This window comes from Oryza glaberrima, chromosome 10 (genome assembly GCF_000147395.1).
Source record: "Oryza glaberrima chromosome 10, OglaRS2, whole genome shotgun sequence".
Taxonomy (NCBI): Eukaryota; Viridiplantae; Streptophyta; class Magnoliopsida; order Poales; family Poaceae; genus Oryza; species Oryza glaberrima.
In genome coordinates, this window is record NC_068335.1 from 17,998,536 (window position 1) to 18,011,833 (window position 13,298).

General features: G+C 41.0%; 1 protein-coding gene across 1 annotated transcript; it reads left to right on the plus strand.

Moving 5' to 3' along the window:
* The first annotated feature begins 4,051 nt into the window (after nt 1-4,051).
* On the plus strand, nt 4,052-6,089 carry LOC127753000 (uncharacterized). Its single transcript, XM_052278454.1, has one exon. The coding sequence runs from the start codon at nt 4,110-4,112 to the stop codon at nt 5,709-5,711; it is 1,602 nt and encodes a 533-aa protein (XP_052134414.1). The 5' UTR covers nt 4,052-4,109; the 3' UTR covers nt 5,712-6,089.
* Nucleotides 6,090-13,298: the final 7,209 nt, after the last annotated feature.

Sequence of the window (13,298 nt, forward strand, 5' to 3'; positions counted from 1 at the left end):
GCCCCGCAAACAACCCAATCTGAAATTCGCTCATATGGAGATTTGAACTCAGAACCTTAAGATACTATTTAGGTCACTGCAACCATTAGGATGCATGCCGTTAGCTCGTGATACCTGATAATCCATTGGCACATCGCCATGACGCCATGGCTGCATGCATGCTTGATCCTTTTTTCCCCCCTTTAGCCGTTCAGCCTTCATTCAAAGTGATTTTCTTTTTCTGAACTGCAAGTGGACAATCGGCAGAAAGGGTTGGATGCTCATATATGTAGCAACATAGGCCTCCTCTTGAAGACTTAAACACAAGATTTTCATAGAAATTTTGTCGGATTTTGAGCAAAATAAGTTTGGCCGGTTAACAGTTTGGTTGTATCACCTTGATGAATTTTATTGAAGTTTTGTCAGATCTTCACATAAATAAAGTTGAGTTGCTGCATAAGCCGGGAAAAAATTCATGCGTTTTCACCAAGAATGTCATGTATATCCTCCTTGTCCTGTTAGGTTATTAACACTTACCAGTGTAGCTACTCTAGAGCTTTCCTTCCTAGTGGATATGGCCTCCATGCAAATGGACATCTGAATTTTTTTAATCAAAAAATGGAGATCTGCATTGGCTGAAGAGGTAATTATCTATGTGACTAGTGCTTGATTACTACTGAGTTCATCTTATAGGTGAAGGTGAAACGTAGCACTCAATCTACAGTACGTATGAAATGGACTAGCATTTTTGTCTGCCACAACCAATCTCATATAGCCTTCATCTTACTGCAGCAAAGCTCCATGCAAGATTCCCTTGCTAAGGCATGATTAGTGGTATGTGCTTGTGTAAGCAGACTCTTCATTTGGCCATGTAAGATACAAAATTCAGGTACAGTTAAATAACCCAGCTGTACGGTGTAATTTAGTTTTTTTCTTTAGATAATGGGCAGCGTCCGACCTCTGCATTATAAAGTGAATGCAAACAGACAAACAAAGTACAAATAGGTACATAGACTCCGCAGGTTAACAAAATAATGACACAGCCAGCCTAAGAATTACATCCAAATAAGTATAAGTTATTTGGATGCAATTATTACACTATAATTTAGTGGGAACTAAAATACTAATTACTGCTGTATTATTACACTATATCCATAATATTGTTCATCTAGAGGCTCCTAGCAACTACTCCCGATTGGGAGATGCTCACTATTTCCCTGTTTCCTTTGCAGCCTGCAGATGCATCACTAAACATGATGGATTACAGAGCGCAGAAAGCGAAATGCTCGTCAGTTAGTGGGAGGAAGGTAGAGGGTAGTGCTACCCATGTGCAGAGAACTGCTCCGACCAATTGATGACGAGTTCGTGTCACTAACAGCCTCACAGGTAATCTAATTAAGCTCATCAGTACAGTACAAGAGGAATATTTCTGCTGCTGCTGCATTTGTGCGCCTTTTTTTTCCTCTTAGCTTTCATGCAAGCTAGCTACTACTGCATGCGCTTTAGATCATTTTAGATAGATATTTAGGTGGATGGATTAGGGTATGGGACCCATGCATGCTTCTGGATAAGCAAAAGCAAAGCAGAAACTTGCAAGAAGATAAAAGAAAAGAATAAAGATTGGGATCAGATGAGGGCGACATGTACTAGTGTAGTACTACCTTGTGTGCTGCATTGGTGCTAGCTGCTCCAGCTTTGGGGCTCCATTGACTAGGAGAGTAGCTACTCCCTCTATCCCTAACTATAATTTTAACACTATTCATGCTCAATGTTTGACCGTTCGTCTTATTTGAAAAACAATTATGATTAGTATTTTTATTGTTATTAGATAATACATGAATAGTACTTTATGTGTGACTAATATTTTTAATTTTTTTTATAAAATTTTTAAATAAGACGGACGGTCAAAACGCTGGACACGGATATCTATGGCTGTACTTTTTTTGGTCAGAGGTAGTAGGAGACAACCCATGCACAAGTAGTTTCAGACTTTCAGTTGCTTTAACTTAATTTAATTCCTCCAATAATTTTTCCTGTGGTGATCAATTTTATATGGTGGTTAAATTTCACTGTGCTGACACTAGAGTAAAAAAAAATTAACACAATTAATTTAGTGAAAACATGTACTATATAAGTTCTGCCTAGCTTGGAAAAAGTAAAAGTGAAACATCATAGATTTCTGTGTGAAATTATTACAGTGGTTTTATTTCTTTGTAATAATTTCGGAGTTTTTTTAGCCTAATCCAATAATAGGACAGTGTACTGTTACAACTGCATGCTGAAAGTAAAATGACCGCAGCATGCATTCATCTGTCTTTTGCTGGCCCAGGATGAAAGTTTAGAAAACTCTGAATATATTGTGATGTGAAATTAACATTTGTACTGGGATATATTGCTGACGTTAAAGCGAGCTACTCCGACTAAAACAAATGCCCTGAATTGAAGTCAGCAAAGTCACGGTAGCTTTGTGAAATGACCATCCTTGATTGACAATCTTGCCACGATCAAGAATAATAATAATTAACACAGCAAATTCTGTCACCCAAATCTCTATTGACAACTTGGCAGATGATATATGGTTGTTTCCCCCTTTTTTTTTCACTTTGATCTTTTCTGACAAGTCACTCTTTCGTGTACTATTACATTTAAACTCATGGTTGTAATCAATGCAGTTGCATTCATTCTTAATTACAGGGATGACTGGTTCCATGCTGTTCAATTCACAGAATTTTCTTAAGCATCTACTAGTAGTAGTTTTATTTCCGCACCCTGTTGTGCCAGCGATTATAGCTGTTTTGAGAAATTCACAGGTAAATACAACATGTACGCGTCGATCCATTTTTGTGATGGATTGGCATTTGACTGACCGTCGCGAGATGACCGTAGGCTCTTTAATTGAGTCGCCGGATACGGCGCCGTACAAATGGCCGAGGTTTAAAATTTTGGATGAATTTAACTAAATTCTGGCGAAATTTATGTAATATTTTTGGCGTTCCATGTTAACGAGTCCTAAGGGCATGTGTAAAGGAATAGCCTGGCATGCTCAAAGGTAAAGCGTAGCATACGTCGACAAAAACAACAACTAATGCACCAAAATATATTTTTCTTACTTTTTTCTTTTCTTAATCGTTATGCAACAAAGTTTCCTTTTACCTTAGTGTTTATATTAAGCCATTGTTAAGCTGAACATTGTTGTTTCTCTCGCCATTCCTATCTCTCTTGCATGTCAGTAAACTTGTCTTATTAACAATCTAAGAGCCTTGCTATTAATTTCTGTTGTGTATGCCCTTAAGATGCATCCAACGAGAACGGGGTGATCCTTTGATATAGGTCACGTGATTACATACAACTTGTCTTTATGCTGATCGGGTATTCGTATTTTCAGGCATTGTACAAATGTCACTCTTGGTTCGAAACATTTTTTTAGACGCTAGTACGCTTCTTAATATTTAGGATAAGTCTAGCTGTCTAACTCAAAGGATTAAGGTCTCCTTTGATTTTTGAATCGTGGAAAATTTACCCGAGTCTTACAAAATTACAAATTTATGCGTTCTGGATGGACCTAATAGTAGTTATCAGTACATATCGAAGTCACTATTTCGTCTCTAGCTAGCTTTGTCTCAAGACTGAAAATTTAGCTAGCTAGCTAGCTAGGAGTATCAATAATTCAATATGGATAAGTACTGTACAAGTTTCTGTACGAAGTAGTACGTAGTAACAATTTTATTTTGTGCTGTTTGTATGGAAATGAAAGAAAAGAAGGAACATATCACGTTTGATTTAATACCAGATTTGTCCTCCTTAAGTTTAATGGCACCCTAAAATTTGGCAATCAAATTGTCGGCCTGTTTGGCAAGATATCGGATCAACGACAGATAGCAAGAGCGAAATCAGTGTTGCAAAATCTGGCAACGAACCTAATGATGATCCAATCCCAATCAGTGAATGCTAAATCTTGATTTTGACAAACATAAACAAAAGTTAGCAGCAATTCAAACACCCAAAATCTCCAAATTTCCAAAATTACTTAACAATCATTTATCTCCACAAAATGAACAGCAATTCAAACACCCAAACCTCAAAATTTCCAGAATTACTTTACAAACATTTTTCATATATGGCAAAAATAAATGGATCGAAAAATGAGCCGACTTATCACCACTCTCCCCTTATATAAGCGCCTCTCCCCTTTGCTTTGCTCTCTACACCCACCGCCACCGACCCAACCACACACGCAGCTCGCCATGAAGTGCTTCTTGCTCACCGCCGCGGCGGCGGCGGCCGCCATCGTCGTGGTCACGTCGGCGGCGGCCGCCATCGTCGTGGTCACGTCGGCGGCGGCCTCGTACGACTCGCCCGCGTCTCTCCCCGCCGGCGTCCTCTCGTCGCCTTCCTTCTTGTGGATCGCGGCGAACGTTATCGTCGTCTGGCTCGTCTCGTCTTACCGTGGCCACACGGCCGCCGGCGACGGCGATGGGGTTGGAGAGAGCGGCGGCGGCGGCGTGGACGTGGGGTTGTACACGTCACCGTCGGGGCATGGGCATGACCATGACCATGACGACATGTTTGCTGTGGCGGCGGTTGCGGCCGACCTCGTCGTCGTCGCTGCGGCGCCGGTGGTGACGACGACGGTGGCGAAGAAGAAGCCGTCGCGAGAGGCGAGAGCGGCGAAGAGGAGCACCACCGACCGCCCGCGTGCCCGCAAGGCGGCGGCGTCGGCGGCCGGCGGGGAGACGACGCCGGACAGACCGGGCGACTGCAGCCCGCGCGACGTCAGCAAGGCGTTGGCCGGCGTGGTACTGCAGACGCCGAGAGGCGCCGCCGCGGCGGTGGGCGCCGCACTCATGGACACCGTCGACGTCAAGAGGCCGATCATCGTCGAGGAGGAATGGCTAACCTGGGACCTCGCCGCCACGGCGGCGGAGGCCACTGCGAAGCCGGACGTCAAGAAGTCCGTCGTCGAGGAGGAATGGCCGGACTGGGCCTTCTTCGTCGACGACGACGCCAAGAATCCCCTCGTTGGGGAGGAAGAATGGTCGGCGTGGGTCCTCGCTTGCACGGAGGAGGCCAAGCCGGCCGTCGTCGAGAAGAAGCCCGTCGTCGCCGACGAGCCATGGCCGAGCAGCTGGACCATCGCCGCCACGGACGTCAAGATGGCCGTCAAGAAGCCCGTCGTCGTCGAGGATCCATGGCGACCACCACCGAGCAGCTGGACCATCGAAGCCCCCGCCGACGGCGACAAGTGGGCAATCACGCTCGCCACCGACTTCTCCACGCCCAAGCCTGACGTCGTCACCGGCGCCGGCGCCGGCGACGACGACGACGACGTGTCCATGGACTCGATGTGGCAGACCATCCTCCAGAGCGGCCGGGCGCGGCCGGTGACCGTGCCGAAGAGCGAGACGTGGGCCACCACCACCGACGAGCAGCAGCCGCGGCGCCGGGAGCGCGCCGCGGCGGCGGCCGTGGCGCGGCGAGAGATACGCAAGTCGGCGACGGCGACCAACATGACCCCGCCGCCGTCGCCGCCGCACGTGCGGGCGCCGCCGGCGCCGGCCAGGCGGCCGTGGCGCACCAGGGACGTGCTCCCGGCGATGCCCAACGACGAGCTGATGCGCCGCGCCGAGAGCCTCATCCGGCGCCACCACGAGCAGCTGCGCCTGCAGCGGCAGGAGTCCGAGCAGCGCCAGGCCCTGGAGCTGCAGCGCCGCCGCCCGCTCATCCGCGTGTAAGTCCGCCGCCGCCGCTCGCCGCCGGCGACGATGCATGCATGCATGCAAGGCGGTGTGTACAGCAGTAGTAAAAGCTTAGGCAGCAGGGAGGACGTGGCCATGGTTGTGTGTGCAGCGGTTTGATGCACTGGCCACATAGACCTTGATCCTCCAATAATTATTAGTAGGTTAATTAGAGTAATTAGGCTTAAAAAAGGTTTAGATTTAGGTTTGATCTGCATGACTGCATGCAAGATTATGCTTGCATTTTGAGTGCCTTGATGATCTCTGCATAGGGGATTAATGTAACTCGATCTCTATGAATGGAGAGGTAATTAAGAGCACTTGTTTTTTTGAAAAAAGTAATTGTTTTGTGTTTGTGATCATGCTGTATTGCTAGGGAAACTGTTTCGAACCTTTAAGGGTTGTTCTCTCGTTTATCTATAGCCCATCTAAATTGTTATGAAAAATTCTAAAGAAAATGCATGGTAGCATTTATACAGCATATAAATACCACTCCACAAAATCAACTCACACATTCAGATATAAAATGACAAATTCAATCGATCAATAGTAGTGGTACTATTCATCAGGGGCGAATGGTCACCGGGGCCACTATTAATTAACGATCCTAACAATTGGCTATAGCTTCTAATAATTTTAAGGCTATTGTTGTAGTAGTGGTTACCTTTTACATATCAGGGGGTGTTTAGATCTAGGGGTGTAAAATTTTGGCATGTCATATCGGATATTATATAGGGTATCACATGGGGTGATCGGTCACTAATAAAAAAACTAATTACATAATCCGTCAGTAAATAGCGAGACGAATTTATTAAGCCTAATTAATCTGTCATTAGAGAGTGTCTACGGTAGCACAACATTATCAAATCATGGAGCAATTAGGCGTTAAAAGATTCGTCTCACAAATTAGTCGCAATATGTGCAATTAGTTAATTTTTTAGCCTATATTTAATACTTCATGCAGGTGTTAAACGTTCGATGTGATATGGTGTAAATTTTTTGTGTAGGAACTAAACAGGGCCTCAATTACAACCACATCATTATTGTACTAGATTACTATATTTGGGAAAAGAATATAACAACCTCTTATATGGTGAAAATCACCTTTGTTATATTCCCCCAGGCTCATGCCTCATGATCATGTAACTGAACTTGAAAAATCAAACGTTTATATTTCAAAACTCTAATTTCCTCAAATTCAGACTTGAGAGACTAGGTTCAACCAAATTGTGATGATAATCAAGAAATAATAATAGGATTAGTTGGCTACTGGAGCAATTAATCCTAAATAAGGGCCACTTTATGAGCACCAGTCTAAAACGTATATGTATATCTATATAGACTGACATATAATCACAATTGCTAACTAATTTTCTATTTGCTAGCTGATAATAGTATCGTTCCTTGCCACCAGTTGAGCTTTAACGAAACAATCACCAGGGTTAGTGTTTTCTTTGACCGGGGTCATAGCTGTAAAATAGAAAGGAGTATAAGGGACTCAGAAGAAATCATCGGGGTCTACTGACCCAATAACTTGCTATAGCTTCGCCTCTGCTATTCATACCTTATTTTTAATATGTAAGTCAAGTTTGGACTTGATTTTTTGTGAAATGCTACTATACTCTATATTGTTAATTTTTTTATAACTATTTATTTATATTAAATTTGAAAGAAAAAGATACGATCCATTCCCCTCCTCCCTTTTTTACAATGGATAAACCGGTCGCTGCAAAGATGCACAAAGCTATAACCAATTATTATAGATAAATGTGCGACTGTTTAATGCGTATATGCATCTGCCTTCTCAACAATAGTTGGTTGCCTGTCATGCCTGTAGCATACTAGCATTGCATGACTATTTTTTGTGTTTATTTGACTACTAACATGTTGCTGTTATATCATGGTCGTTGCTGTCGTTTCCCACTTGCAATCAGGGAAAACTGGGAAGGGGGAAAAGGCAGGATGTAATGTATTCTGAACCTATCAGAAAATACCGTACATTTATTGGCATGTCCGTACTTTACAAAATTATAATTATAAGGGAACATTTTACACTCGATCATGGAGCTATTGAAACAATTAATTTGCCTTATATATGCCTCAAATCCTGGTATTTCTATAGTAAAAAAATTCTTTACATTCAATGAAACCCAGTAAAATAAACTAGGTGTGATTACAAGCTTGCATAATTCATTATGCTATATATTCATTACTGATCACAGCAGTGCCCGTATCCACATTCTGTAATTTATCCTAGTAATCTACTCCTACCAAATATAAAAACCACATTAACTGAAGAGACCATGCTTTGGAATGCAGGATTTTCAAATAAAATAGTTGTATTAGTTTCTACACACACACACACACACTACCTATTTTTAAAATATATTTTTTTGGCAAGCGTATTTTTTATTAGAAGAAATAAAGTTATTTACAATCTAAAAGGAAAAACAAGCAGGGGACATATTACAGGATGAGGGCAACCAATGGAAACTTAAGCCTATTCTTGTTAAAGAAGATGGCGACTGTGAGCAACGAAGGTTTTACAAGAGCATCGCCGGCATCACCGAGTTGGCTAGGCGCCAGAGCTCCGCTTCAGCTGATATCGCCCTGGCAATCTCTAGCCAAGCTTTGTGTTGATGGTTAAAAATGCGATTGTTCTTCTCCTTCCATATTGTCCAAGCCACTAACGTTGCAATGGTGACGAAACCTCTTTGTTGTGATTCGACCAACTTCTCCCGAGTGTCACAGAGCCAATGAAGGAAGGAGGATTCGTTCATTGGCAAGTAGGCCTGCAGCCCAATAGCTCCAAGAGCCATACACCATAACTGGCGAGATTAGGGGCAAACGACCAAAAATGTGATCGATTGTTTCATCGCTTTGATCACAGAGAACGCACTGGTCTGGGTGCTGCAGGCCACGCTTGCGGAGACAATCTGCAGTCTAGCATCTGTTAAGTGTGACTAACCAGATGAAGTAGCGGCAGCAAGGAGGCGCCATCATCTACCATACCGGTGCGTTCTGGAATTGGATTCTTCCCAGGAAGAGGGCTTGATATGCTGATTTGGAGGTAAATTCTCCTGAGTTGCTCCATTTCCAGGAAATAGTGTCCAGCTGGTCTGAAAGCTGCACAGACAAAACAATGGTCCAGAGGTGGAGATACTCAAGGATCGCTTGCATTCCTAGAGCTCCAGAGATTATCCCGAATCCATCTTCTGTCGACTAGTGCTTTGGCGATCGTCCGACGCTTCTTGGCGCGTGGCAGAATGCAGTTAAAAACCGTCGGTGCCAGCTATTTGATGGAGGATCCTTCAATCCAGTTGTCGACCCAGATATATTTCTTTTTAAAATATATGAAGCTGCTGACTTTTAGACATCATGTTTAACTATTCATGTTATTAAAAAAATTAATACAGATACGAAAAATATAAGCCATGTAAAGCACCTTCAATAGTAAAACAAGTCGCGATAAAATTTTTATATATAGTCTTTTTAAATAAGATGGATCATCAAATATCATGTTCAAAAGAAAACAATAGTAAGCTTATTAAAAAAAGGAAACAATAACATATATTTAAAAACAGAATAGTAGAAAAATCCAAACATGTACTAATTCTTAGTACTAATAAAACCAAACACACACACACATCTCTACAGTTCTGAATCTAATCAAGCAGTGACACTCTAGTGTGACTTGTTTACTCAATCACTTCTGCATGTACTACCTATAGAAGCTATACAAGAGACCTGCATTTCAGCTACTATTTCGTTTGCATAACAGTCAATCAATCAGTAGGATTAGATCAATCAATCAATCGTTTAATGAAGCTTCTCCTTTTCACCGTTCGATGTGTCGGGTGGGGGAAACACAAAAGAGAGGAGTAACGGATGAGATCGCAGGGTTGGTGCAGATCATAATCATAGGCTTGGCACCTAGGAGTAGTAGGGCAACCAGCAAGGCCTAAAGAGTGATACAATAGCTTGTTCCATCAGGTTTTCTTATATCCAAGCCAGTCGGCCACCTATGTGTTGACAATGCTGCTGCACTAGTGATTCTCTGCTAGTAGAAAACCTACCATTGCTGTTTTCTTTTTTTTAAAAAAAAATCTACCATTGTCTCGACAACTTGTCTAAGCAAGCGACAAAAAGAACCCTCTTCTTCCTATGCTCTTTGTCGCTCTTTATTTGGTACTCCCTCCGTCCCACAATATAAGGGATTTTGAGTTTTTGATTGTAACGTTTAACCACTCGTCTTATTCAAATTTTTTTTGCAAATATAAAAAACGAAAAGTTGTGTTTAAAGTACTGTAAATAATAAAGTAAGTCACAAATAAAATAAATAATAATTTCAAAAAAAATTGAATAAGACGAGTGGTCAAACGTTGCAAACAAAAACTCAAAATCCCTTATATTATGGGACGGAGGGAGTATATCTCTTTTTACTTCGTAACTTAGAAACTTCATGTTTTCTACACAAGTCAAATTTGTTCTGATAGGAAGGGATAAAGAGAATACAGTTCTCTTCCATTCCTTACAAGGGATGCGGCTTCCTTGTTTCGTACTCCCTCCGTCCCAATATAGATGCAATCTAGTACATATGTGACATATCATAAAACTACGAATTTGTCCGGGATATGTTAAATCTGTACTAGGTTACACTTATATTGGGACAAAGGGAGTAGATATTATTGTTTTATTGGTTGAAGGTTTTCTGATGGGCCCTCACATTGCGCATTGTCTCATGCAAACGGTGTTATATCATGTACTCTGATCTAATACTATAACTAATAATTGAAAACACCGTCATTTAATCTGGTTAACTGAATTAAGACACCAAACAAATAAGATTGGTGACGGGAGAAACGGTGATGGTAATAGGAAATCAGAATAGGGAAGTCGCACCCCTTAGGAGGCCTTGATTGAGTGGAATGTCAGAAATTTTGTGCATTGCTATGAAATTGAATTGTTCGGGATGCTATTTTCAAGAGAAGAGCCTTTTATGATTCATTTTCAATTGATTATGCTTGTTTTTGAGAATAAGAATTTCATAGTGAATGGAAAATATTTTATGATTCATTTTCAATTGATTATGCTTGTTTTTGAGAATAAGAATTTCATAGTGAATGGAAAATATTGTTCTAAAATACTAAGGAGGAACTTAGTATCCGCTATTGATAGAGAAGAAAATGGTGAGAAAACCTGCTTTCAAACGGAGTCGAACTCAGGCCAGCACGCTGCTCCTGGTAGCTCCCTGCCAGCTGAGCTAGGTGTTGTTCTCAAATGTTTGGAAATTGGAATACTAAGGAGGAACTTAGTATCCGGTATTGATAAAGAAGAAAATGGTGAGAAATCTTGCTTCCAAACGGAGTCAAACTTAGACCAGCACGCTGCCCCTGGCAGCTCCCATCCAGCTGAGCAAGCATATTTGTTCTGGTTTTTTTCCTAGAGAAACTAATGTGCTTCTTGTAAAGTTATTGAGTTCCAAATGATTCCCTAGTCTTTCAAGCGAATACTTATCGGGTCTTGACCTTACGTAGATGAACTTTGACCATTTCAAAGTGAATAGGTTAAGTGTAGGTCAAAATATTCGTAAAATATTTTATTACAAATCTAATGGTATTACTTTGATGCTAAATAATTAGATTATTTCAAAGATATTGTTGGTCAAATCAAAGCTAAGGACTTAGAGTCAAAATCGAAAATTATTTTTGAACGGAGAGAATAATAAGTTCCCCTTCGTCTCCTCCCTCAACACGACATTCTTGCCATGAAATTATTCGTTTAAAAATTATGTTATCAAATACACACCCCTTCAGTGTGTCATTAGGATATTATTAATGCAAACTACAGCATCAATGCCAGTATTTTTTTAAAAAAAACAACTATGAATATAATGCCGCCAGTTTCTGCCCGGCGAATGCCGCCAGTTTCTCCATTCGTAAAAAAGAATGAATTTCTAAGGATGAATATAGACAACTACTTATCCATATTCATCACTAAAAATTAGTGTGTGTTTCTTTTACGGAGAATGTATTTTAGAGAACTGGGAGTATGTACCACCTACCTGATCAGAGTGGAGTTCACAATCAGCTGCGATGCATGTGAAGGAATCCTACCTTTGTTTGCACAACGATGTTTACATGGTTGTCTATATAAAGAGAGAAAAGATAAAAATGCAGAGGTGATTAGGATTCTTGCTGGCACGCCAAATGAATATTCCCCTGAAGATATTACCCTGTCTCATTGGAAGATATTTTCAGATATTTTGTGCAACATACTACTCTACAACTTGCACAGCACCGTCATATTCCTGCTACAGCTATTGTTCTTTTTTCTGTCCTTTATGCCGCTCCCATCTGAACTTGACAGCCAAAACCAAATTTTGGTATCAGTTTAAAGTTTCGGAGAAAAGAAAGGAATTGTGATTGAGATGTTCTTTTATTTAACATTATGTCAGAACCGCTACAACACCATCGTTTGCCTTTTGGCTTACAAGCCGCAGCCAAAATCTGAATTTTGAAGCCTAATTTTAGAATTGATTTTAAGGCTCTTTTATCGTGGTTTATTTTCTAGCATTGATTTTTAAAATCACTAATAACATGAATATAAAAGTTTCATTCATATCTTTTATTCTGATAAGCCGTTTTGGCCAAGTCACTAGCATTCAAGTGTGCATATTTTTATACAAGTAATTAGAAACAGGAAATTAAGTCGCAGTTGTCAAGTTTTATGTCTTGCTGACGCCAAGCCTGCATCACTTTCTGTGATGCTGCATCATATTTTCTGCATCACTTTGAGTGATCGAACTTTATACAGTGGAGTATCTATTTGACATCAGAAACCATAAAGAAAAAGGGAAAAGATCCGAAAAAGGAATCAGTATGGTACAGAATCATAGATTATGCTGTCATTGTATTACCACCATGCAAAAACTCATTCTGAACAAATAAAGAAGTGGGTAAATCATATACTATGGTTGTGTTTAGTTCACACTGAAGTTTGGAAGTTTGGTTGAAATTGGTACGATGTGATAGAAAAGTTGTGTGTGTATAATAGGTTTGATGTGATGGAAAGTTGAAAGTTTGGAAAAAAAAACTTTGGAACTAAACAGGGCCTATGTAAGTGTAAGAATTTGTTTACACAGTTGATAAAAATAATGAAAAATCACTGTTCTTGGCTAGCTCAAGCCACCTCAGACGAACGAAGAGGGTAACTTAAAAGCTGCACTAAACTCCTTTACTTTGCTGTCAAGTAAGCAATATAATGTTAGAAATTGTACAGGTGGAGTAAGCACTCCAATTAATCTGGATTCTGATTTCTGAAACCACAAGATGAGACATTAGTTTAGCTTAAAAGTGGTTGTTACCATGGAGTGTGAGTGGCAGAAACTGATGTGGATGCATTCTCCAATCTCACAAAAAAGATCCTTTTTGTTTGACAGTTAAAATAATTTCACTCCTCCTCCAAAAGAAATAATCTTACTCCTCTCATTTTCCTCTAACCAAAAAAAAAGGAAGATCTCACTCTGGATTGGATTGTCTGAAGCTTGTCAGCAGTAAAGGGCACTCTGATGTGGAAGTGTGT

Excerpts from the sequence above, each read along its gene's own strand:
- LOC127753000 (XM_052278454.1), top strand. The coding sequence starts at position 4,110 with ATGGATCGAAAAATGAGCCGACTTATCACCACTCTCCCCTTATATAAG.